The 27,017-nt window shown below is 40.8% G+C and overlaps 1 protein-coding gene across 1 annotated transcript; it reads right to left on the reverse strand.

Moving 5' to 3' along the window:
• Window positions 1–4,409: 4,409 nt before the first annotated feature.
• LOC129110578 (cadherin-20-like) lies at window positions 4,410–26,038 on the reverse strand. The gene is made up of 11 exons (XM_054622685.1): window positions 25,820–26,038; window positions 22,131–22,425; window positions 21,677–21,796; window positions 18,913–19,080; window positions 16,842–17,029; window positions 15,936–16,189; window positions 11,495–11,631; window positions 9,122–9,243; window positions 8,133–8,250; window positions 6,785–7,036; window positions 4,410–4,930 (listed from the first exon to the last, which is right to left on the reverse strand). Exons 1-11 carry the CDS (start codon window positions 26,036–26,038, stop codon window positions 4,410–4,412), a joined length of 2,394 nt encoding a protein of 797 aa, XP_054478660.1.
• Between the last annotated feature and the right edge of the window lie 979 nt (window positions 26,039–27,017).

Genomic DNA, 27,017 nt, shown 5'->3' on the forward strand with positions numbered 1-27,017 from the left:
AGCTGCTTTCAGGTGATAAGACTCCAGACTTATCTTATTTCAGTAAACAATTTGTCTCTCAAACCCAGACTGTAGAGCAGCCATCATAGAGTTTGTTGACGCTAACAAACGGGAATAAAAGTACAAATATGTTTTCTTCATTTTTTTTGTCGAAAATGTTCTGCAGCGCATTACACGCTTGTTTTTTTATCATTATCTCACCGTTCATTGTGTAAACACAGCATCCGGGTTGAAACAGAAGACAAACCTTTAAGCAATCAAGCAAAAGAAAGAAGAAGAAAACAAAAAGTAATTAGCAGATGATTGCTTAAGAAGTAAAGCTATGTGCATTAGCATCCGCAGCTGTTACTCTAAACCTCTGTGAGACGCTCATCTGTTCTCGACGGCTCGAACCCCGACGTCAAAAGCTGATGTTCAGCTGCAGCTTAAAGAGATAAAAAGCTGCAATAAACCCATCGCTGCACTCATGAGCTGGGCTGAAGGGGAGGACGAGGAGGGAAAGACAAAGATGGGGGAGAGAGAGAGAGGAGAGAAGGGAATAATGAATGAAAAGAGAAAGAAGCAAGTGTTGAACTGCAGGGAGAATGGACAGAGGTAGAGAGAGAGAGAATGAGATAAGAAGAGGATCAGAGAGAGAAAGCCCGGTAGCCATCTGGGTCTGTATATATATGTTTCGCTCTCTAACTCCACATGTCAAATGGGTTGGACCTGCTCTTCCCTCCCAGGGCTTGGAGTTTGCCTTTTTCTTTCCCCCCCTCAATCTCCAGCAGAGCAGTGTGTGTGTGTGTGTGGATGTGTGTTTCTTTTTCACTTGGCATTAGGGGATGATTCACTGGGTCTGCTGCGGTTTCCCTTCAGCAGGATTAGAGCTGGAAGGCTTCTTATTATCCGCCGCCGTTTGAGCTCCGTTCGTCTGTTAGAAAAGAGCAGTGGAGCTTAAGACAAATTACCCCCTCAGTGGCTTTTTGGGGATGGCACCGCTGAAAACTGGAAATGTCCTCCGGGAGACGCTGGCAACTTGGCGAAAATAGGATGGAGAAGTCTGTGGGCGAGGAGGGGGTTTGGAGGTGTTGTTAGGATTCATTTTATGCAGCGGGATGGGGTAAAATGTGGGGAAGGGCATCGAGGAGGAAAAGAGACCGCAGGACATGAGCTCTATATGCAGACAAAACGCTTGTGAGGGATTTGTGGTGAAGCAGTGATGGAAGTAAAGTCACAGCAGCACAGATCCTTCTCTCAGTGCAGAGGGAACAGTTCACAGAATAATAAATACCCTAAACAGTCGCGTAAAAACAGAAAGTTTCTTTATCTTATGCTATTATGAACGGAAAGCCTTTAGGTTTTTAAAGTTTTTTTTTCCAGAAAAAAATTGACATTGGAATCCCCTAACTTTAAGAAATTAAACTAAAGACAAAGCAAAATAAGCAGGGGGATTTTCTGCGATAGCTATGAGCAGAAACTTTCGGAAAATGCATTTTTAAAAGTGAATATCTGCTATTATTTCGAGTTTGAGCATTTTTTTATATTTATTCTGAACGATTTCTGTGGTCAAATTAATTTTATTCATGAACCAGCGTTTAGAATAATTTTAATTAATAAAAATTTAAAATTTGCTACCAGCACTGTCGACGGTTTCATAAAACAGAACATATTCTTACTTACTTTTTAACTGAGTTAAATGAAAAGATAAAAGGCACTTTTTTGTAAGAACCAGGAGCGAGGATGCATTTAGCTTAAAGACTGAAAGCAGATGGAAACAGCTAGCCTGGCTCGGTCCGAAGTGCAAAAATAAACTTTCTTGCACTGGTCAGTTGTAATATTGTGTTCTATTTTTCATCCATAAGATGTCTTCTTTCAAACAAGTGAAAAGAAAAACATCAGAAATACACATTTAGGTGTTTATTTTACTACTTTGTCTATTTGTGTCTGTAGATTTCTCCTAAATTCACCTAAAGTTAGCATTAGATATTGCCCTTATTTAGCATATTTAAATGTAACGTTTCAGAAAACTTGTAATACAAAAAATAATGGTCTTAATGTTTCATGGTGGCTTTTATTCATACATTTTTAACCCAATCATCTGTGGCGTCTCCCTTTAAAGCTGTATAAAGACATTGTTTGGCCACTAGAGGGCAGAAATGCAACACAAACTAAAGAAGAGGTGCTTCTCTCACTTCAGGAAATGGCCTCATCCAGTAACAGCGTTTCCTGATGAGATACGGTCGGAGCTTAGAGAGTGTTTCCTCCAAACTACTGATGAGGAAACTTTTGATCTGATGCAAGGGGGCGAAACATGAAGATTTGTAAAGCCTTAGCGCACTGTTGTAGAATGTTAAGATAAAGAGAGACAAAATAGAGGCAAATCCGCCGGTAGTGTAATGGAAGCGTTCTGCTCAGCATGCAGAGGATGGGGACGGTAAAAATGTAAATCCTGATGATATTACAGGCTCATCCTCTGTGCAATTTCACTGTTGAATGCCACCCGGCAGGTAAACCAGAGCCGCGGTTACAGACTCGTTGTTTGTGTTGCCTGTGGAAACTCACGGTGATGTAAAACATTGCACACATCACTTAGATTCTCAGCCACCTTTTGCTCTCGTCTTTGCTTTCCTGTTTCCTTCCCCTCCTGTCTTAGACTGGGATCACTTTGATAGACAAAAGCAATTAAGTAGTTCCAGATTTTTATTTTTTTGAATCCCACTGGCAAATCCATAGATGTAACAGTGAAAGCAATCAAATGAAGCGTTTTTTTTTGTTTTTTTGGGCTACGTGCCCTCGAGGCTCAGGTAGAGCGTTTTAATCAATGCTTAGCATTATCGCTGCAAAACAAAATAAGTCAAGCAAATTAAGCACTCTAAGAGGAGAAAACTGGAATGAAAAGTGATTCAACTGCAATAACACTTTGGAGGACAGTTGGGCGTATGATTGCAGATTTAAATAGCTGCTTTATCTTTTGAAGGACTTGCATTTCTGTCACGCTTCGGGGGGGAAGAACGCATAATGCTCCTCACCGCCAAGAGAAGCGCTTTATTATTGCAGAGCGCTGTGAAAATTGCCACCCAGATGTTCAAAAAGCATCAATGTGCTCGAGGTAATTTAATTACAGAAGAGATGCAACGTTATGTTTTCATTTTTTATTACCAAGAATACAAAAAAATATCTACATTCACATACCACTTACTGCAGCATGACTGACCACATAGATTTCAAGTAAACTTTACCCAATCAAATTATCAAAATGTACCTTCACTTCCATCCCAGTCTGTAAAATCCTTTTTGTTTTGTAATATTTTGGTGTTTGTGTTTTTGCTGATTTATTCATTTTTTGCTCATCAAAAACGTCTTTTTTAATTAATTTTTTTACATTTGGCACTTAATGCAGATTATCAGCGTCTCTGAAGTCCTCAGGATCGGAGGATTTAAGCCACACAGTGTCTCCAACAGGACGGATCGAGCCTCTGGTCGGCACGGCGACGGATCCGAAAATGAAAAGGCGACTCGGTCATGTGCTCGTCCAGATGTGCGCCTGCTGGGATACATCCACTTCCCATAAAAACAAAAATGGCTTCCCTTGTTTCCCGCTTGTTGTTTTTTGTGGAGGAAAACAGTTACGATACAAATATGATACAAAAACAATAATAATACGATAAACATATCAACCTGGAGGAAAAAAACAACCCACATGGGATTACAGCAAACGCCGTCTCCTGTATGCACGTCATGTGACATTCAAGAGAAACTCACACAGAACAGAAAAAACAAGAGCGTTTACGTCATGTATGTTACAACATATATGTGATCTCTTAAAGACTTTCCTCACGCAGCGGCAGTTTAAGTACAGTGTTGGTTTTAAAGTACCCAAATAAGTTAGCAAAAACAAAAAATATATATAAATACAGCACATGGAACGGAGAAATAAATAAGGACCTGCCACAGATGAGACAACGAAAAAAACAAAGACTTTTCTCTGTCTTTTCTCCCGTGGATCAGTTCAAAAGGTCTCTCTGTTTTTTTTTATCTCTGGCATAAATCGCTCCACACTTTGAACTCCGCCTGTGGCCGGAGTCAAGGCAGCGGAGTTTACATGTGCTTTGAAGCCGTTCCTTTAAGGGGCCTCTAAAGGCTGCCAATCCGGCCTCTAAAGGCTGCCAATCCGGCCTCTAAAGGCTGCCAATCCGGCCTCCGGTCTCAAGGCGGGTGGAGGTTTTAAACCAGCTCACACTGCTGCTGCTGCTGCGGGCATCTCAGAATCAAGCGCTAACGGTCACGGGTTTGTTCGTGAGCACATCCCAGCTTCGTTGTGCACACAAACTTTGTTGTTCGTGTCACTTCTCTGATGTTTTTTTTTTTGTTACGTCTCTCTGTTTTTGTTTGGTGTGAATAAAAGAAGGCTAGAAGGTTCTGCATTTCTACCACATGGGGGCAGAGTTTGTCTCCAGCACGCCGTACATCTCCGCCAGTTTTTTAAAGCGCGGCCCCCAGTCGTTGAGGTAGTCGTACTCGTGGTCCGTGTTGGACGCCCCCGACTGCAGCGAGCTGAGCGACTCGGCCACCGAGCCTTCCCCCTCGTAGGCGTAGGTCTGCAGGGAGTCGTACGGCGGGGCGCACGGGTCCATGTCGGCGTCCAGGAGCTTCGCCAGCACGTAGCCGTGGACGTTGCTGTCGCTGCCGCCGCCGCCCACGACGCACGCCTGGGGGACGTAGCGCGACAGGCTCTCGATCTCCGGCAGCATGTCCTGCCTCATCTTGCCCAGGTGGTGGTGCGCCTCGCGCGGGTTCCACATGGCGGCGATGTCGAAGGCCTCGGTGTCCTCCTCGCCGCCGCCCTCGTCGTCGTAGCGCACGATGTTCTCGTGGACGTTCTCCTCCTCGTCGCAGAGGTAGGGCTTCTTGCGGTGGGTGCGCAGGGAGAGCATGAGCAGAATCATCACTGGGTGGAGGAAGAGATGAGAAAGAGTCAGGGTTTTATGGATGTCCATCATGTATTTGATCCACCACGACATACAATTTCAAATTAAAAGCTCAAATTAAAAAAGCTTGATGAATTTCTTAGCTAGTCGTTTTTTGACTTTTGGTCAGACACAACCAGTAACAAGATTTCACTTTGGATTCTGAGAATATTTTATAATTTTTTTATATAAACGTGAGACACTTCAGTCATCTTTTTTCATGCACTGGTCACTTTAGAGATTTAGAGAAACATGTCTTCTTTTAGACTAGTAGAAAGAAAACATCCAAAATATCCATTAGATAATACCTCATTTGCATATTAAAAATAACATATCACATAAACTTGTAATAAGTTTTAAGGTTTCATGGTGATATCAATTAGTTTATTCTTTTGATCTATTCACCTGTAGTGTCTTCAAAATGTACGTAATCTTATAAAACATATCTTTAAAGGCCGTTTTCTCTAAATGAATTTGTTCTCAGACAAAACTTTACAGTTTCATTCCTATCTATATTCTGAAGGATTTCACAAAGCCTGATTTATACAACATGTTATTACCAAAAATATTGAAAAAAGGTTTTTTATTGCTGTTGACAGTATCTTCTGATTTATGGAGTGATACAAAGAGATATCCAACATTCCCTCTGTGAAAACCTTTGACTCTAACATGTCAACAAAATGAACCTGACTTTATCCAATGTTTAGATTTATTTTTTGGGATGCCTCTACTAAAGCAGTTAAATAAATAAATAAAAAGTTTAATGTTTAATGACAATAAATACAAAATTGCTGCTAATTTGAACACAGTAAGTTTTTTTCCCATCATTGCACACAATTGCCTTCTCTCATTTTCAACAAATGCCTTTTAGCATTAGATGCCAAGCATGAAGGCAAATAATCCAGAAAAACCTCATGCTGTTGCCATAAACTAGAATTTCCAGCTAGGAAATATTTTCCTGGTCAGATTGCATTTAAAAACTGTTTTTAAAAACACTTTGTAGAAAAGGTTCTTATGCCACAGGTGCATAAGAAGCAGCCAGCTAAAGCATCTCCCCAGTGTGCAGGATTAAATATGAGTTTCTTTTTTTTGCATCCTGGCAAACGTCTAGCGTTCATTAGCACCGGCTGAACCTCCAGCATCACACCGTCTCCTCCCCAGGAGGCCGACATGGAGCCGCCTTATCTCCCCCTGCAGACCGGTGCATGTGAGCAGGACGGCTCCACCGGGAGGAAGCAACGCATTTACTCCACAACATCTTTGCTCTGATTGTATCCATTATTATTAAAATGTAATGATATTTGTTAGAGCTTAATAATATATCAAATGTGCCATTAAGTGATGATACTTTATTTATATTGTTAATATAAATGACTTGTTCTTGGATTTAATAAATGAACAAGGTAAGTACCTACTGGTTAGCATGTTGATACATCACATTCCAAAGTATTTAATTTCTTTATTTAATTTTTTATAAAAAAAATAAAAACATATATACACATATATATTATCATATTAATTTATATATAAAGTATTTATTTTCTTAGATATATAATATAAATTATATTTATTTAATATAATATAATATAAATCCGAAAAAACTATGTTTGTAATTTTTTTTTTATATATATTTTTTTTGTGGTTCGTTTGAAGTTTCATGATGTTAATTGTAAAAAAAAATGTTTTCCCTGTGTTAGAAAAAATATAATTTAATAAAATAAAATCCCCAGAGCAGTACTAAGACTTTGATGGGTAAATCTGTGATGTTATCATTGTTCCACAGCAGCCCTCTGACTCCTCTCTGCACATCCTCACAGCAGCCGTCCATAACTCACCCAGCAGGACGAAGATGCAGGCGAGGATGGCGATCAGCGCCCCTCGGCTGAGGCTGGCAGGCAGAGTGTAGGCCTCGGCGTTGCACGACATGACGTTGCCCTCGTGGTCGCAGCTGCAGACGCGGATGGTCAGCGTGCTGGTGCTGGTCTGGACCGGCTGCTCGCCGTCGGAGATGAAGATGGGCAGGTAGAAGACCGTCTGGTCCTGCTGAGACCAGCCTCCTCGCCGAGTCAGGATCCACGCCGTGTTGTCTGGAAAAGAGGGACGGAGAGGTCAGGTGAGGGTGGAGGTCCTGGAGGGGTTCAGGGAACGGACTGTACGGGGTCATGGAGGTCTGGGTGATGGAGATGAAGACTCATACAGCCGTGAAGACGAAGTGCTTTAACACCAGTTAGTCATTGTTTATTAGTTTAGACATTAATAATATCGACATACTTAAGACCAGTGCTGATAAGAGTCTCTGTCTGAAAAAAATACTGAAATCTGTATATTATTTTAATTCAAGTCCTAAATCAAGACTGGCAAGTCACAAGTCAAATCCCAGTTCAAGATTTACAAGAACAAGGTCAAGTCTCAAGTCAAGACTGACAGTCCCGAGTAAAATCCAAGTAATACTAACAAGTCCCGGGTCAAGCCCCTAGAAAAGATTGACAAGTCTTGACTCAAGTCCGAAGCCAAGACTGACAAATACTGATTCAAGTACCAAGTCAAGACTAAAAAATCTCAGATTAAGTCTCAAGTCAAGACTGACAAGTTCCAAGTAAAATCCCAGGTCAAGACTAACAAGTCCCGAGTCAAGTCCCAAGTCAAGTCAGGTCAAGAGTCCCAAGTCAAGATTGACATGTACTGAGTCAAGACTGACATGTCCCTAGTCAAGTCCCTAATTGAGACAGACAAGTCCAGAGTCAAGAATAACTAGTCCAAGGTCATGACCCAAGTCAAAATTGACAAGTACTGAGTCAAGTCCCAATTCAAGTTTAAAAAGTCCCTGGTCAAGTCCCTAATCGAGACATCATCTGTCATTTTCCGAGTTACAAGTCAAGACAGGTAAGTCCAGAGTCAAATACTAAGTCTTAAACTTTGAGATTTCGAGTCCTAAACAAGTCAGGACTCTTCACCAGATGTAACGCAATTTAAACATGATAATATATAAATTAAAGAAAAATCATGAATGCTTTTGATAATAATAAAAGCACTATTTAAATGTAATGAATTAATTGATCAAGTATTTTGTAGTCAAAAGACTCAGGTCCAAGTTAGGTTGAGAGTCATTTTTCAATGTAGTCAAGTCCTGAGTCATCAAATATGTGACAGATGTTTGTGAGAGCGAGTCGTCTGGACTGTTACCTTGGTTGTCTCTCAGGGTGAAGTTGGGGTTGTTGACGGCCTCTGGAGCCAAACGGTAGTTGAAGTGTTGTCCACCCAACGGCTCATCTGGATCCACCGCCGTCACCGTCTGGATCAGCTGCATCACACAAAACAAGAGTTAGATAACGTGAGCATTGATATGTTTACTATATATTTACATCCCCCTTAAGCTATATGAAAATATTAGCAAAATATACGTAGTAAAAGTGCTTTTATAGCGGATTACTACAATTTTCTTAAATTGGTTGGTAATTTGAAACCCTTTATATACTGTTGGGAGCATAAGTCATAACAATGCATTATATTTCTAAAGATGATCATTTGTTTTGTATGCAGTGGTGGAAAGTTACTAAGTACATTTACTTAAGTACAATTTTGAGGTACTTCCACTTTACTATTTTATGTTGCATTATAATTCTACTCCACCACATTTCAGAGACAAATGTTCTACTTTTTACTCCATTTATTTGATTTGATAATTCAGTTTCTAGTTACTTTTGCAGACTTTGTATATGAATACAATTATTTTATTATTATTAATTAAACTACCCAGCAGTACACAAAGTAATTCAAATGAGCTCCATCTTTACCAGCTGCAACATTAAAGTGATGAACTCATTAATGCATCAATAACTTTAATCCAATTTTGCACAATGACTACTTTGACTTTTGGGACTTAAAGTATCCTTTAATGCTAATACTTTCAAAGAAGTAAAACTTTTCTACCTGCGGTTCTTTTACTTAAAGAAATTTGAGTACTTTTTCCATTGATGTTTGTATTTAAAATCTAGAAGCAAATAAATGTGTTTTTTCCTCTGGAGTTTGGTGGAGTTGAAGCATAAAGCAGCATAACATGTGCCTCAAACTATGTATTTTGAGCGAACACACTCATTTTCTTTCCACCTCTTATCAGCTACATCGCTCTTCCCGCAGTGATGCTTCCTGTTGTCATATCGGCCGTTTCTCACCTGTCCTGCTTTGGCGTTCTCACACACGTAAGCCTCCAGGTAGTGCGTCAGCGAGGGCGGATTATCGTTCACGTCAAGGACCCTCACAGCCACCGACACGCTGGAGATCTTTGTGGGGTTATCTGCAGGAACGCACACAAACAAACACATTCAGAAGATGCACAAATTGGTCAGAAAGCTGCAGGATGCATTGATGCACTCAGATAAACGAGTCTTTGAGGATCATGCTGGGCTCAGTTTGTGCCCCCTTTAATCTTCCCCTCATTTGCAGCGAGCCTGCGGCGCATTAGGCCTTCTCACGCTCAGATTACAATTCTATTATTCTCCATTACCAATGTGCAATTTGCATATCTTAACCAGCTGTGTAATAGGCAATAGGAGCGCAATTAGTGGGCAGTAACTACTTTCTCAGGTTTCATCACATGATCGATCAATCAATAGGGTGACTTTGGCTCTAGAGGTCGAAATGCAAGTGTGTTTTTACTGTATGTGTGTGTGTGTGTGTGTGTGTGTGTGTGTGTGTGTGTGTGTGTGTGTGTGTGTGTGTGTGTGTGTTTGAGGGTCAGCGATAAGCACTTAAAAGGTCCGGCTCTAGTCAAAGTGTTGTAACTTTGCTGTAGAATCTATTAGAGTTAAAAGTACAGGACGAAGCAGATTAATTAAAATGTGAATATTGATTTGAGTTGCTTTCACACATGAGAGTTTTTCTTCTAAACGAGCTTCCAGTGAGAATTTAGGAAGGATGAGAGAACAGTTTTAAATGGGATTTTTTTACCTTATGAAATTAATAATTTGTACTCATAATACTATACAATATTATGACTTTGCACCATGATGTAATGCCTATTTCCTCATAAATAAATGACATTAAACACATAATTATGGCTTAATTCTCATAAAATCATACATAAAATCACAATTTTACATCATATATATTTCAACCAGATTGTTTTCACATAATTCTTGGATTGTAATCTTATAATAATGAGATTTTTCTCTCGTTAAAACGAGTTTACAAGATAAAGTCTCAATCTTTTTTATCTTAAAAAATTTTTTACAATGAGCTTGTTTAATATCGTAAAATAATGACTATTCTTGTAAAATGATGACTATATCCTGATATATAATTACATTTCTCTCAATAAATTCTGATTTTATTCTCATAAAAATATGAATTTCCAATAAATGTCTTAATATAATACGTAATACAATAAGTTTCAGACTAAATACTGTAACTTTTCATGAAAAATGTGCCTCACAGAATAACAAAACAATAAATGAGAACAGAGTAACTTTTATGTTAATTAATTATGTTGCTCTTCCTCTCTCTCTCCTCCCCCTCCTACCTGTGCCCTCTCCGTCTCCGTCACATCTTTAATTAGCCACCATGCGAAAAGTTATTTAATTAGTCATTAATTCAATTAGCATGTGTCAACCAAACAAAGAGACAAAGAGACAAACAAACACAGGGAGGAGGCTGAAGGTGACTTTCGGTGCCACCAGCTGTGTGCAGACCTGCAGAGCATCTCCTGCTCCATGTAACACAACTCTGCAGGATCTGTTTCCCAAAATCACTGGTTCTGTGTTTGAGGTAAAATGTGCACCCATCTGTGTATCCTGGGCTTTGTTTCACCATGAATGTCCTTATGATGTCACTTTATTTGTCCTTTAAGCTGAACTAAAGTTTAGTGGAAATTCTTGGACTTATTTCTTGGATTTATTTGGTCCAAACTGTATTAAAAAAAGTAATTTAAAGTTAGTTAAATAATCAGAAAAGCTAGCTTTAAATTTAAACTCAACAGCAGAAAAGTTCTTCCAAAATGTGAAACGCTGAAGTCATCTTTTATCACATTTAGCTGGTACAAAACCAGCGCCAGCAGCTTGTTGAACAAGTTGAAAAATACCTCTCATTACATTATTCATAGGATTTTCAAGGTGATGAAGAGCTCCAGTTCCCACAAATTAAAAATACATAAATGGAAAATGATGTGCAATAGCTGCAATAGTATTTTACCTTTCTGTATATTCGTAGACAAAAAACAAGTAGAATTCAAATTACAGTTCTCCTTTAAAACCTATTTCTCTTAAAACTTGTGATACAACCTTCCAGCTTCGAAACTTATTTTTTTTTAAATCAATTATTTTAAATTCTACAGCTGCATGCCAGCTTATTCCTTGTAACACTTATTTTTTTGAAATTTCTTAAAACACTGATGTCTATATATCTGTCTCAGATTTATTGAAACAGTTTGAAATATTTTCATTGCACTCAATTTTAAAGCATAAATAAGGTGGAGATTTTGCATTAGAAAGCCTGTGTGTGTGTGTGTGTGTGTGTGTGTGTGTGTGTGTGTGTGTGTGTCTTTGACTTACTCATCTCCATGGCGAGGACGGTGATGTTGTGCCAGCCGACCTCCTCTCGGTCCAGAGAACGCACCGTCATCAGTGACCCGGAAGTGAGTTCGATGTAGAAGTACTTCTCGGGGTCGCTGGACCTCTCGATGGAATACCTGGCAAAAAAACAACATGACAAGCTCCATGTGAAGTATCTGTGCACATTTGTGTGTTTTTTTGGGAGCTTGTAATTCTATCTGAAGGATATGAAACACACACACACACACACACACACACATACATTACACACATACACAATCCAGCATATGCACCATGTGTGTGTGTGTGTGTGTGAGATAAGGCTGGCAGCGTCTGAAGGCACAGATAAGACTTCATCAGAGAATCTGGTTCCGCTGCCAAACACAGACCTGCAGACTGCTCATCTTCTGCCATCGTCGGCCCGTTTCCAAAACACTCTACTGAGAGCGGCATTACACACACACACACACACACACACACACACACACACACACACACACACACACACACACACACACACACACACACACACACACACACACACACACACTGGGAGAAGAGGAGCATTCAGAGCACATCCTAAAAAAAAATCATTGTCTGAAAAGTGAAGTCATTGCTTCATGTGTTAAAGCTGCATTCTCTCTACTGTCCACCAGGGGGCGACTCCTCTGGTTGTATAGAAGTCTATGAGAAAATGACTCTACTTCTCTCTTGATTTATTCCCTCAGTAAACATTGTAAACATGAGTTTATGGTCTCAATCTCTAGTTTCAAGTCTTCTTCAATACAGCATGATGTTCATTTAGTAAATGATGCTCCATTTAGAGTCAAACAGACCATAAAGCAGGGGATGCTTTAGGGGCGGGACTACCTGGTGATTGACAGGTCGCTTTAATGGCGTTGTCCGGTCTTGGAGTTGACCATGTTTTCGCATTACAACTTTAACCCTTTCACTGTGTGGTTTCAGTTCATGAAAGTTAATTTTTACATTTTGTTTTCCTAAAAATGTCTTATTATTCATAGTTTGATCGTACTTAGCTTCACCATTTCGTGTCACTTTTGGTTGCAAAAGAAAAACTAAATAAATGATTGGTCAAAAACAAACACCTTGACCTGGAGAAAAATCCAAGTGGACTGGTTATACTGGGACCAAATAGACTTAGTGGACTGGTTGTAGTTCGACCAGAGAGGCTGACTGGACTTTTGCATTGGAAATTAAAGAGCAGAGAAGCTGAACCTGGAGCAGAGAGAGGACTTCAGGTGTATAGAAGTCAAACAGACAGGCGAGTACAACAACACACTCATTGTGTGTGTGTGTGCGTTACACAATGTATAAAAAGTGCTTGTGTGTTTGTGGCTGCAGCTGCTGTGGAGCTTATATTGTTTCTTCATCTCTGTGTTGTTGCTTTGTGACCTTTTTTCTGCTGTTGATTCTATAAGAAGTGGAGGCTGTTTGAATTCATGTTGCTTCATTTTGCTTGTTGCACCCGCTGTGGTGCCCAGCTGTTATGTGTTTGTCAGTCATATTTGTGTTCAGCTGTTTGAGTTTGGTCTGTTTTCTGGTTACTTCTAGCGAGGAAGGCTGTTGTTTATTTAGGAAGGATAATCAGCTGTATGCACAGGCTGCAAAGCCTGTCAATAGAAATGGATTTAATTGTTGGTTTGGACATCAGAGCTCTGTGGTGAAATGTGTATGTACAGTATGTTGATGTTTCATATGTAAATTAATAGTTCTATCATATATTTCATTCTCCTTCCCTTTTAAAAATGTGACATTTACTCAGAGTACATTTTAACTGACCTGCATTTACTCATATCTATACATTTACACAGTTCATTTTACTTAAATGTGAGTAAAATTACGTTAAAGTTACAATACTTCAAACTTGAGTTCAATACTCTTTCCATCCCTGGCTCAGTCTTTGTTGCTAAAGAAGTTTACATTTTTGTTTATCTTGCAAAGGCTGAAAAAGCTTTTAAACACTCACCATACAATCTATATTTTTTGGAGTTTGGCATCTCTGTAAGCGAACTTCTGACAAAACTTAAATCAGAAGTCTGCAACAAACTCTGCTGCATTTAAATGACGAAACAAACCATTATCGTAGATAAAAGCCTGATAACTTAAGCTTCCCTGTGTGTGTTCATGTCTGCTGTCTGCTGTTTGCAGTGTGTGTGTGTGTGTGTGTGTGTGTGTGTGTGTGTGTGTCTGGGAGTGTGGTAGTGTGTGTGTGTGTGTGTGTGTGTGTCTGGGAGTGTGTGCCGACAGGGATCAGTCATGACTGGCACATCCACGGCTGGCAAAGATCTCCCTGAAGGATCTCTATTAATATCACTCCTCCACAGCCACGTGGAGGAGGAGCTGCTGTGTGTGTGTGTGTGTGTGTGTGTGTGTGTGCGTGTGCGTGTGTTGATTGGTCAAATAGCAGGTGATGATGTGTGTGTGTGTGGGCTCAGACATATCTGCCAGTCATGCTGCAGTCTGTAAAGGAACGGGGAAAGATGTAAAATGGAAATGAGGCAGACTGAGCGAGTGAAGGTCAGCTGCTGCTGCTGCTTGTTATCTGTCATCTGGTGCTGATGCTGTATCTCAGCTCCTCACTGTTATCCTGAAATCATTCCTCAGCTTTCTGCTACCTGTTCTGTTACTCTCCTCAAAAACTGGCTTTTTAAAAAAAAGAATGTTTAAATCTCTCTTCACTGATTCATAGCCAGAATTCAGTGCCAGCTCTGGGGATTTAGCTGCGTCAGTGGTTCTGATTCCCACTCTCTCTTCAGGAATCAGAGAGTTTATGGATACTATAGTTGTCATCAGAGATTTTTATTATATATTTTTATTTTTACAGATGGCATAACACTTCTGATCTCATCCCCAATCCGTCGCAATGTGGACATCCTGTGTACTGGGAGGCTGCATCACATCTTCTTAACTTTAATATTATAATTACATCCATTTGGTATGCAAGCACATTTAAAACTTTTAAACCATTTTTGCACTTTTGTTGGTTCATTTGCGTACTGCTGCTCTGATATGCAAATTTAAGTAAAATATCTACTTTAAGTTTGCAAAAAAAGGCATTTCTTTCCTCATGAAAATTTGCAAAGCAGTATTTCAAATCAAGCATTGTTTGCATTCAGGTTTACTATCTGATTTCCTGACTTCGTTAATGCATTGCTGAACATCTTTGTGCGTTATCGCCACCTGTTGATCAGTGAGAAAGTATGGAACCATAAGCAGCTCCACAGGGAATCTGTTAGTGTCCAATTATCAAGTCATTTGTGATAAACAATCGTGTCCGTACCAGGTGAAAATCCCATAATGCAATGGTTTGCTTTTTTTTGCTGTGCAAAAGTGTCTGGAATCTTGATTTCCTGCTCACTATTGACTGTTTGTTGTGTGCAGAACCGAATAGACATAATGCAGAGTCTGAATGGGCTGTCCAGAATGTGGAGCTCTCTAACACAGGTGTTGATAAATGCCTCATTCATGTCTGCAGGTGTAGCCTCCTATTAGGAGTTGTGATGCTGCCCCCTGCTGGTGGTCAGGTTGCATTACATGTACAGAGCCTGAAAAACCCTCTGCCAACTCAATGTACATTATTCTAGATTAATAAACTCAGCTGTCTGTTATGTTTTAATGACTATTAATGAGATTATATGTTATCACAACCTGTTCCAGCATGCATTTAGAGAAATACAGGAAAGAAGTTTGGTGCTTAAGATGCTCCAATCCACCTGACTTTTATGTGTTTTGTTGTTGTGATTTTATCTGTGCTGTGCTGTGGAGAATATCCTAATATTATTACTATGACATATAATGGCAGCAGCTGAAGTGGTTGCCTTTTCATGAGCTCCGCATTTATTTTGTTTGTCACCTTTGTTTAACTTTCCGGGAACTTAAAGGTGCATTAGTTCGCGAGTGCAACATTGTCAGGCGATCGACTCTTATATCTGAGATTTCAGAGCCTCTCAGCCGTAACTTGAACCCACCATCAGTAAAAGGCCTTAGAAAATAACACAACATACATTTACAGTTTCTGTAGATAAAGTAGGTTTCCGTTATCAATTTTTATGCCGTGCCAAAATAACAAAAAATGTTGTATAGTGAAGTAAAAAAATATGAGCTTTTTGGAGCTTAACATGCAAAAAAACCTAGACTTTCAGTGGTTGAATGCAAATAATACTGATTACAACTGTATCATTTAAATGATTTATGCTTTGCTGAATAATGCATTAAGACCATTTCGTCACCTGACATGATTTGTGCTGTTGAGGTTCATTTCTTTTGATTATAAACTGCAGACACACCTGACCTGCTAATATGTTAATAGTTTACTTTCACTCTATTGGCTCTGTGGAAAGCGGCAGAATAAAAGGTTGAGGACAAGGAGTGAAGCTGTGAAAACACCATGAAGCCCGGACGGTGTTGTTGTCTTTCTCACCTCACGGTGTTGTTGGCAGCGTCCGGGTCCCTCGCTGACACCGTCTTCAGCACCGTCCCGATCTCGGCGTCCTCCGACAGCTCCACGTAGTACGCCGGCATGTCAAACAGAGGCGGCTCGTCCACGTCCTCCACGCTCACGTGCACGATGGTGACGTCCTTGAAGGGCCCGCGGTGGCGGTAGGCCGGGTCCAGGTGTTTGTTGGCGCCCTCCACCTTCAGAGTGTAACTGGGCTTGCTCTCAAAGTTCAGTGGCTGAAAGAGGAAGATGGATAAAGGCATTATACAGATGAAACCTGTCATGGTGACTTAAGTTTGGCAGATTTTCTGTTATACTTTCTTCAAAAAACACTCAAATTTGTGCCAGTTTGATGTTAAAGAAAAACTATCCTGCAGTTCTACAAAAAAAGCCCTAAAAAGATCACCAGAGAGGAGGTAACATGCCAGGACAAACTGATGATAGGTGAATGGATCAAGACTAGGTTTCTACTAAAAAGAGACACATTACAGGTTTGATTTTAGTGCCGAATTAAACAAAAGACACTAAGAGTCCACTATGGGTTGGAGACGGCACTTTAAAAGTCATGTAATGTTGGTCTCTCTCAATGTAAAACTGAATTGCCCAATTTTTTAAGACTTTCTCTCAAAGTCCAAGGTGCCTTTCAGCTTTAAAAACCGAGGCGGTTCCTACTTCTCTGGTGAATGGTATCATAAATCACAAGTTCTATTACTTAAACATGCGTTAAAGTGAGATGAATGCATGAACAAATAAAAAACAGAATCTTTAAAAATCTGTGGTAAAATAAGACTTGTTTTTGAAGGAATGATAAAGATAGCTAAAAATATCTATTAAATGTGACTTGTAATACAGCTAGAAATGGATTTATTTATTAGTTCCTCTGTGTACCCTTTTCACTGTGATGATGCCGAAGAGGTTGGTGGGGTCGGTGCTGATGTCGAAGGTGTCCCTTCCGTCTCCGTCGATGATGCTGTACTCCATCTCAGCGTTGGCCCCGACGTCCCTGTCCTTCGCCCAGATGCGTCCCACCACCGATCCCACCGGAGCCGCCTCTGGGATGCTCATCTGATACAACCCTGAGGGAAATAAAACAAACAGGGTGAGCATCCCCTTTTCTATCCTCTAGAGGGAGCCAAACCTCCTTCCATCACCTTTTCACTGCTGCTCTCGGCTCTCGAAAAATCACTTCTCAGACAGCCTTAAAATAAATGGCTCCAGAAACGCCTCACAATTGGGTTATATACCGTCTTGTGGGCCGGCTTCAATTTCATCTACCGTTTAACCTCAAAGAAGAGGTGACAGCTGCCCAATTTGTGGCGCTCCCCGCAGTCCAAAAGTGAAATGCCTGCACGTTGCGCTCGACAGAGGGGAATCCCTGAAGCTCTTCACAACCGATCAAAGTTTCATCGAAGTGATGGCACTAATTGGTGGGGGACCAGCGATGGGAAGTGGGCGGCGGGTGTTTTTCTTTGTCTCGGAGTGAAGCCACCCGTCGGCCAGGAAGAGATGGCCACGGACAGCCAGACAACCCCTGACCCTCAGGAGGACGGTAATGAGAGGAGCAGAATTGGGGATAATCAAAGCGACAGCATGGGGCGACTGGTGGCTGAGTGGTGGTGGGGGGGAGGTGGCCAGGGGGTAAATGGACGGGGACTGGTGGCTAGAAGTGGACAGAGAGAGAAAGGAGGAGGACAGATGTGGAGGTTAAGGGGCTGATTCTCATCCACACAAAGCGGGAAATCCGTGGCATTTGTGTCAAGCGTTGGAACATGTGGCTTCAACTGCAGTCCCACGTTTTATCGAATCCGTGCCTCACTGCTAACACACATGCAGACATTTGCAGCTGACAGATCAAACGAGTCCAGCATCAGTAATATTGAGTTGTTCTTTTATAATGAAGGTCAATTTCAGGGTTATTTGAGAGCTGTGGCTTGAGGTTTTTGTGTCCTGTTCAAGCCTCAGGAAGGGTACAAGATTCAAAATTGCGAGGTACAATAAACAATTCATGGTTCAATATTCTCATCATCATTTTGAGGTAATACGTTTTATATTTTTGGAATGAAAACAAACTGACAAAAGGGCACATTTTCTTTTTTGATGAAAAATAAAAGAATCCCTTGCATTAAGATAAAGCAGCAACAAACATCTGAACTTTTTACAAATACTTCATGTAGCTTTTGAGACGATTAACTAATATTTGATTATTCCTTTAAAGGATCTCTGTTCAACATCCATTCAGGAAGTAGCGCTCCCCTCTTTTTGTTGTGCACACCCTCAAATTCCCCTTTAGGTTTACACAGTTTGCACTGTTAGCCGCTAGCCGCCTGCTAATCTGTTGCTATGTTGAAAGCTGCAACAGATATGCTCTGATTTTCAATTTCAGCACCTTCAGGTCATTTTTCAATCGAAAATGCCTAAAATTCAGCTTTTTCAGTTTCTCAAACGTGAAGATTTGATGCTTTCCTTCTTTTTTCTATCATCGTTTGTTTCTCGAACAAATCAAGTCAGTAAAAGATGTCACCTTAGATTCTGGCAACCTTTGATTGACATTTCTTTATACTATTTTCTGTCATTTTATAGACAGAACCAAATAATCCCCTGATTAATTGCTAATGAAATAATCCGTTTGTGCAGCCGTCATGCAAACACTATTTTTGTAGCTTTCTTGGGTCATAACTTCATTTAATTGATATTGAGGTTGTTTTTACAGCTCCATTATGCATTAAGTCACATTTTTGTTTTGTGATAGATTATGCCACTATATAGCCGTGGCTGCACACTTTCTAAAACTTTAAAATGAAGCTTCTTTTATCAGCTGTAATAGCATGAGGAGGGATTAGAGAGAAGGTGATGTGGGTTCAAGTAGAGCGGGAGCAAAGTGAATCAGTGTAAAAAAAAGAAAAGAAGAAGAGAATAAGACAGTAGTGCAGTGAAGAGGAACTGTTGTCCCGTCTCTTACTCTGGTCAAACATGGGCGGGTTGTCGTTGACGTCGTCCAGCGTGATGTTGACGGTGGTGGTACCGGCGAGCCCCCCCAGCTGGCCGCCCATGTCCTTGGCCTGAATGACCACGGTGTAGTTTTCTCTGGTCTCCCTGTCCATGTCTGCCAGGGACACCCGGACCAAGCCTGAGGAAAGAGAGAGAGCAAACAAACACACATGAGGTGAAGTAAAGGTCAGCATTGGGGAGCTGGTGACACAGATTAGGGTCATGTGTCCAAGCGATGGCGTCCTGGAATGTCAGCGCTCCTCAACGGACCGGACGAGAGGCTGCATGAGTGATTTCTATAATTTGCTCTATTCCACTTTTCAAGTCATGATTTTAATCACAGGGTAGTTTCGTTTAAAGATGTACCAGACAATATGGTTTAAACACGACTTCATCATCCGGCTGCAAAAGAAAAAAACATTTTATGCAACCCATTTATGTATAATTTAAATGATTAATTGCACAATTGTATAGTCCTGTCATATTGAACTGCATTAACTAATGTTTTGCATCTTTTGCTCCTTTTAGTGTTATATTTCCTTGAATATTGTGTATTTGATCACACTTTTAGCCACTTTTGTTCAACGATACGTACATTTTGCCCGACATACAACCACATTGGGAGCTAATATGGCGATTATCATGTTCGAGGACACTTTTTGGGATTAAATATATGAGATTTCCTGGCTCAAATAGTAGCATTTCAGCACATAAAACCATTATTATATACATGTAAATATAGTTTACAATTGAATGTGTGCATATGTACATGACAAAGATCTATGCCTGCATTCAAAATGAGTAAAACTAAACTTTGACTATTGACATGAAATTTTCACCAGGTGTCGGTAACAACCCAAGTAATCCCTACATACAAAGACAACCAAACAAATAAGTTCAGAAATGAAGTTATGTGTACCAGCTTCTAAACATAAGTTTGTTTTCATGGCCGTACAGTTGAGGATTTGTTAAATTCAAACGCATGTAGGAAATAAACTGTAGACTCTGTACACTAACCAGGCTGTTGCAGTGAATGTAACCGAAGTTCGCTCTGCCTTTTGTCCGGATCCCACCTACACCGTTATCAACATTGTACTTTTACCCAACACACATCCATACATAGACAGATTTTTGCCAGATGCAGCAGATTCCCACCAAGGTCGCGTGCTGTTTTTCTGCAGAAGAGCTGAGAAAAAGGAAGCGATTGTGTGGGTTTTGAGCAATATGTGGTGAAGTTCTACATTGTGTGTTCGCACCAATAAAAGCCTGGGTGCTGTCTGTGCTTACAGCGGAGTCAGGGCGACTGATTGATAGCTGTAGAGCCACTTGTGTTTCAGTGATGGATGAACCTCCAGCAGCAGCAGTCTGAGAGCATTGGCAACCGTTTACTGAGCTGACAAACAACCAAATTAGGCAGCTGTGGTTAAAAAAAACAATAAGAAATGAAAAAAAAGATAGTGGCTCCCAGCGTTTGTAAATCTTAATGGATTTATGGAAATTTGAGTTATGGACGCTGTTTCCATGTGCTGCAGTTTGCGGTTAAAGATTACAGCTATTTACATTTTATATTCTTTATTTTAATTGCTTACATCTTTTTTTTGATATATTACATTATGTACTCAAAAGTATGAGGACAACAAAACATTACATCTACAAGTTAAAAAATGTAATTTAAAACATACATGAATGTGGTGCTCTTAACAGCCTCCACTCTTCTGGATTCAGACTGTGTCTCTGACATTTCTTTTTGGCATCTTTTCTTTTTGGCATCTTTTCTTTTTGGCATCTTTTTTAATAACTAAAATATGATTTAATATTATTCAATAACCCTTATTGTTTTGGGGGAATGTGCTTATTCACTTTCCTCCTGTTTGTGCATTAAGTATAACTAGAGACATGAGCCTGATCATCATCTCTCACTTAGCTTAGCATAAAGACTGGAAACAGGATTAAACCGTTTTCTTCCAGAAGTAAAAACAAAGAAACCTAATGCACCGTGTTCATCTGTGAGCATTAGACCTGTTGGCATTGGTTGATATTTTTTCACTTTGGACAGAGCCAAGCTAGCTGTTTTATCCTGCTTCCAGTCTTTATGCTAAGCTAAGCTAATGGCCTCCTTGTTCCAACTCAGCATAGAGAGATGATCTTTTTGCCTAACTCCCAACAAAAAAAATCGACTGAGCTTATGTTGATGTGATGAAAATCATTATAGCATTGATTGCGAAATGATTGGCAGCAATGTAAAGTATATTTTGTGACATGCTAAATCCTTGTCACTGTCCTTTTTATTGCCAACGAGATATATTTTCCATCACTTCACTTGGAGAGCCTGCCTGTCTCATTCTGTCCCCATTTTCATCAAAGAAGTTTGGCAAAGTCGTTCTTTTTTTGATGTTGAGTGCCAGGAGTTTAAGTTATTGCAAGTTTCAGACAAGTGTTCGCTAGTCTCGTAGCAACGGGAGCCATGCTGAGCTTCCCACATTCAGAACCGGTAGTGTACACAAGGGGCTTAAAAGTGTGGACTGCTAAAATCAGACTGCCGTGCAATTAGAGTGTTAGAAACAAGGTTAGGGGAATAAGCAGTAGCTGTCAGCAGAGTTTTAAAACCATCAGTGGTGGTGGTAAGTCATGTGGAACTCATGAAGTGGTTAGCGTGGCAGGTGAAGTTTGAAATCTATTTACATTGAATGCATCGAAACGCGTGTGTGCCGCGGTTACAGATCGAGAAGTCGTACCGGTTTTGGCGTCCACTGAGAAGTAAGGCTGGCCCTCCACGATGCTGTAGACCACGCGGGCGCTGTTGCCGTACGTTGGGTCGTCGGCGTCGGTGGCAGTCAGCTGGATCACAGATGTTCCTGGGTGGAGATGAAGAGGAGAATTTAAAAAAAGATGCCATTATCAACATGTGAATCAAAAGAAATAACTGTGGGCTCCATGAATTTATCTTTGCACATTAACTTCAAAGTAACCACAAAATGCTGGTTTATGAATAGTGAATGAAGCAGATGTGGACGAGCCCATTAGAACAAACGATGACTCTGCAGGGCTGTTATGTGCTTTGGTGTTGTTCACCACCGGCTGCAGACACTCCCTTTAAAAAGAAAACAAAACACACCACAGACATGCAGAGGCGGTTTAGTTTCTGCCTCCATGCATCTGTCTGACTTCATCTCCCCCCTTCCTGCTCACCGATATTGGACATTTCGGGTACAGACGCCTGGTAGGGCCCGTCCAGAAACTTGGGCTCGTTGTCGTTGATGTCCTGGATCTTCACGATGAACTGCGACTCGGGCTCCAGAGGCCGGTCCGTAAGGCGGTTTCTGGCCTGGGCGCGGAGGACGTACTGGGCTTTCACCTCGCGGTCCAGACGCTGGATGGCGTGGATGTCGCCCGTGCCGTCGTCGATGGTGAAGGTGGTGCCCGCGCCCTCGCCCGTCAGGATGTACTTAATGGAGCCGTCGCCTTTATCCATATCTGAGTGGAGCTGTGGAGAAAAAACGTTTTATTCCAGAATCTAGATTCTCAAGGAAAAGCTCCACTTTTTATGTGTTATTTTAAGAGACATCTCAAGGGTTTTGCAAGTAACAAAGGACGACAAAAACTGTTCAAACTCCTAGTAAAAGGAATATAAGGGGATCAGTCTCAACAGTAATCAAAAATTGAAACAACGGGAATATAACTCATATGGTTCAGTCCAGAAGTATTAGGACAGTGACAGATTTTTGAGGACATATAATTAGGTCACATTCCCTAATTTTAGAACAATGCAGCAGCCCAGTGATCCAAAACAATAGAGACAAGACAACCAGTGGAAAGTTCTTGTGTGTCTAAGTCAATCACATGACCTGAATCCAACTGAATATGTGTTAGTGACGTTGGTTGTGATATTTGAAGCGTCTTCACAGTGAGAATTCTGTTTTATCATGGACATAGTTAATATTCATGACAACTTTATTTTTGTATTTATTAGAAGACATTGTAAACATGAGTTTATGGGCTCAATCTCTAGTTTCAAGTCTTCTTCAATACAGCATGATTAACTTAAAATACGTACTTGTTTTAAGCCGAACCATGAAGGCAGTTTAGTTGTATGTGAACGTAGTTTTGAAGAAGAATTATTTAAATTCACTCTGCTGGGGTTCAGAGCCAACACAACAAAAAAATGTGTCACAGAGCTAAAACTTTCCATTTACAGACATTTCTGTACCTTCAACCTACAACCCAGATTTGCTATTTAAAATTAAAATAATTTTCAATTAATGTTGTTTTTGTTGTTGTTGTAATGTGCTCAGTTACACAAAAGTACTTGAATATTCTTTCTATATATTCATTGCAGTGCAAATTGAACCAGTTCGTACATTAGTGTGTGTGTGGTTTCATGTGAACATTAATACTGTAGCTGTAAGGAGCCATGTAATCATGTTTGTTGCCACGGGCCCTGCAGTGCAATCAGAAATCTTTTGTGGAAACCCTAAAGTGCAAACGCCAGCCTGTTGATGTGCAATCACTCCTCACTTTGTACTTAAAGTGTCTTTGCATATGATGAGTACTTACTGCCATCATGCTGGCAGAGCGGAATTAAATGCCCCGTTGACGTCTGTCTGGTATATAATCAACCGGCGAACACACGGCCCCTGACATCGCCCCCCCGCTGACTCTGAAATGACTCTTTCTCTAGCCGTCATCTGGGGGCCACTAAGTGAAATGACCAAGCGTGAAGGTTGTGGAGAAGCTAAAAGTTGTTTAACTTGTTGTCGTTGTTGTTATTGCACCGATGGTTCAGCAGCAATCTTCTAAATACCCATAATTCCCCCTCCCCGAAAGCATCCAGACTCTGCAGCTCTTCCCTATCTCTTTTCGGACAACGTGCCCACCTGCACTCTCTCCGAGCTCGAGGCCGGAGAATATATATTTTTTAATCAACAACCCCATTGTGGGCTTCATCCCTCGTGTCTGGTGGTGATATATCTTGCGCCGGTGCCTTCCCTTCTCCTGCACTGATCCTTTCCTTTTACACAAACCCTATGAAAAGAGTTTGACACTCGGGCTATCAATTACCTGCTCCGTCTCAGCCAGAAAGCCCAAAACCTCCGACACCCCCCCGATGGCTCTGAATACTAAGCTCCTCGACAGGAGGAGTGGTGAGGTAGGCTGAGCCGAGGAGAATAAAAACCTATGGAGCATGTTTCCCCCCCTCGCTTTGTGATATCTGACAATGCCTCTCCGCCTTGAGTGGCTCACTGGGAAGCATGCCCAGCTTATTTCATTCAGATTGGAAAAATTAGGGTGGGCGGCTTTAAAAAAAGAATTGGAGAAGAAGAAGAAGAAGAAGAAGAAACTCTAAATGGGAAAGAAAGAGATGGAATGCTACAGCAACTGTTAGCAGACCACGTGAAACTCTCTCAGGACTTGTTACTCTTCTATCTGGTCTGAGCACATGACTTTTAGGAATCTGGCTTTTTCCTCCCCTCCCAGTATTCCCAAGCGGTGAAGGGGAAGTTATTCAAGAAGACTAGTTAGGCAAGTTTGAATCATTTCCAAAGGGGGAATGTAGGAGGATGTGCACTGTTTTAAAAGTCAACGAGGAATTCTGAGGGTCTGGGATCTGTCTTTTAAGAAGCATATTATACGGAATTTGTGAAAAATGATATTTTAATGCCTACGCATACTACCGCAGGGAGATCTTGCATCCTCACAGAATGCTCTATAGGAATCCCGATTACGTTATTAAAATGGATTTTTAACTGAATTTACATGCAATACAATACAGTGGGCCCATTAGTACTGGTCTAAATGGGATCACTGGTCATTCAATGGGGAAAAGACTGTAAAAACGTGGGTGCAACAAAATATTAATAAAGTGGTGAGAATTGATGTTTGGCATATTGTATTAGACAAAAAAAATTCAATAAAAGTTGAGATTATTTTAGTAATATATGAACTCTTAAAAAAACAATAACTGTTGGTTCTAAAGAGCTTTTTCTTAAGGTATAGTATATACAAATATTCCCCCACGGAGATCAGTAAAGTATTTTGATTCTGAAGATCATATGGATAAAAAATAGTGTCATCAGTAAAGAACCGTACTCTATTGTTTCACCAATGCGGAGTTGTGCCACTGACAATATTTCATCTGTATTTTACTGGAAAAATAACCATTATTCAGACCATTAATGGGAATGCAAAAAGTATATTAAATGGATGGATATTTACTCTCTACTCATAACACAAAAAAAAAGCTTCACCAAAAACAACTTTTCTTTCAGAGACATAACGGCAATTTTCACCGCAGTTTTTGCAGAATTGTTGTCTCCCCGCTGATGATGACTGGCCTCACAACTATTGATCAAATGTTCAATTCACTTCAGCAACGAGCGATCAAAGTGCTCCTCTGTGAGTATGCATCGTCTGCTCTGTTCAGAGCATGTCAGTCGCGTTGAAGACGCACTGGAACCATGGGGGGGGGGGGGGGACGACGGAGCGAAGCCTCGGTTCAAGTCAATTAACTCAATCACTGCTGTCTGGCTCTGGTTCAAAGTGGACGGAGGAGAGGCTGTTTCATTGAGGCAGTGCATTGGGATTTTTTTTTTTGTGTGTGTTTGTGTGTGTGTGCGTGCTGTGGTTGAAGTTTCCCCTCTGCCCACCAATGGTCTTCTCTTTTGCAGCTCTGCTCTGTACAAGCAGCAGATGACCTCGAGGGCGCAGAACTCCCCTGCAGATCTGTTAGTCGTTGAAGTCTCTTTAAAAAAAACACCTACATACACCAAGTGGAAAGGTCATGCAGAAAAGCTGCCCCCCCATCCCCCATCCTTTGCATTCCCCCAGGTTAAACCTTTTATGTGCACGTTGGTACAGTACAGCATGTAGGCAACACTGACCTTTCCGATATAAAGCGGCTCCAGTCCGGTGTACTCCTCCAGGACAAAGAACTGGTTCCACACCCAGCCTCTCTTCACCCTCTGGAGCAGCGCCGAGCCACCCGCGGTTCCATCCTCTGCAGCCTTTCCCACAAGGCCGTGGGGCAGAAGGATCAAGATGCAGAGGACCACGGGGAGCACGGTGCTGGCAACTGCTGGAAGATGTAATCGGACTCCCATTGTTCAGCACAGAGTGATATTTGAGAATCCTCTTTCTTCACGAGTGCAGTTGTTTCCTGGTTCTTTTTATTACTGTCGGCGTCCTGGAAGAGAAAAAGAACAAGACAGATTAGTCTCACATTTACGTCCTTTTGTCGTACGGCGAGCCGCGGTCTGTGTTGCGCCGTGGGATACCTGCGGTTGACACATATTCAGTCTTTTCTCCCGCCTCCAGATTAGCCCTCCACTACTGAGTTTTTGTTGAGTTAATGAGACTCATCGCAGCAGAATGACGAGGCCACGTGGAGGAGGAAAGGAAGGTCATATAGTGATGAAGACGAAGAACAAAAATATATAACGTATTTCTTTAAACGTGGATGTCAAGGGTGTGTGTAACTGTAACGTCCCCAGTGAGGCAATTAGCTTAGAATGGTGGGAAGTTGTGGTTTTAACGTGGAATCATGTGCTGTTACTATTTCAGCCAGAAGTCTTGTGCCACACAAAACACGATACGTCCTAATTAGTTTGGTTGTTTGCAACTTATACAACTGTAATACACACATGAAAAAAATTTAACTAGCCATTAGTTTTGAAATGGTGTCAAACCAAAGGAATTTCACACCGACCTAAAAAGTGTTGGCCTTTTGACATCAATTATTTCGTTTTTTTTTATAAAATGTACTGAAAGGGAAGGAAAAAAACTAAATATATGTATATTTTCTGTATGTCCAAACATTTGGAGATCGTCTCTGTTGCTGTTTCCACAATGAATGTACAAAGAAAAGTCAGTGGCGCTTGATGCAAAAGTATAAAACATTATAAAATTCAGATAAAATGAATCAAATCTTCTGGCGAAAAAAACAACTGTGGATTCAGCATTTAACAACTTTTAGGACCCAATGATTTAAATAAAGGCTATTCTAGTGTTCGTATTGGTTCGTACTACTTTAGCTCAAATAAAAATATCTGTTGATTTACAGATCTCTTTCCCAATTTAAAT

Source organism: Anoplopoma fimbria, chromosome 21 (genome assembly GCF_027596085.1).
Source record: "Anoplopoma fimbria isolate UVic2021 breed Golden Eagle Sablefish chromosome 21, Afim_UVic_2022, whole genome shotgun sequence".
In the NCBI taxonomy this organism is placed as follows: Eukaryota; Metazoa; Chordata; class Actinopteri; order Perciformes; family Anoplopomatidae; genus Anoplopoma; species Anoplopoma fimbria.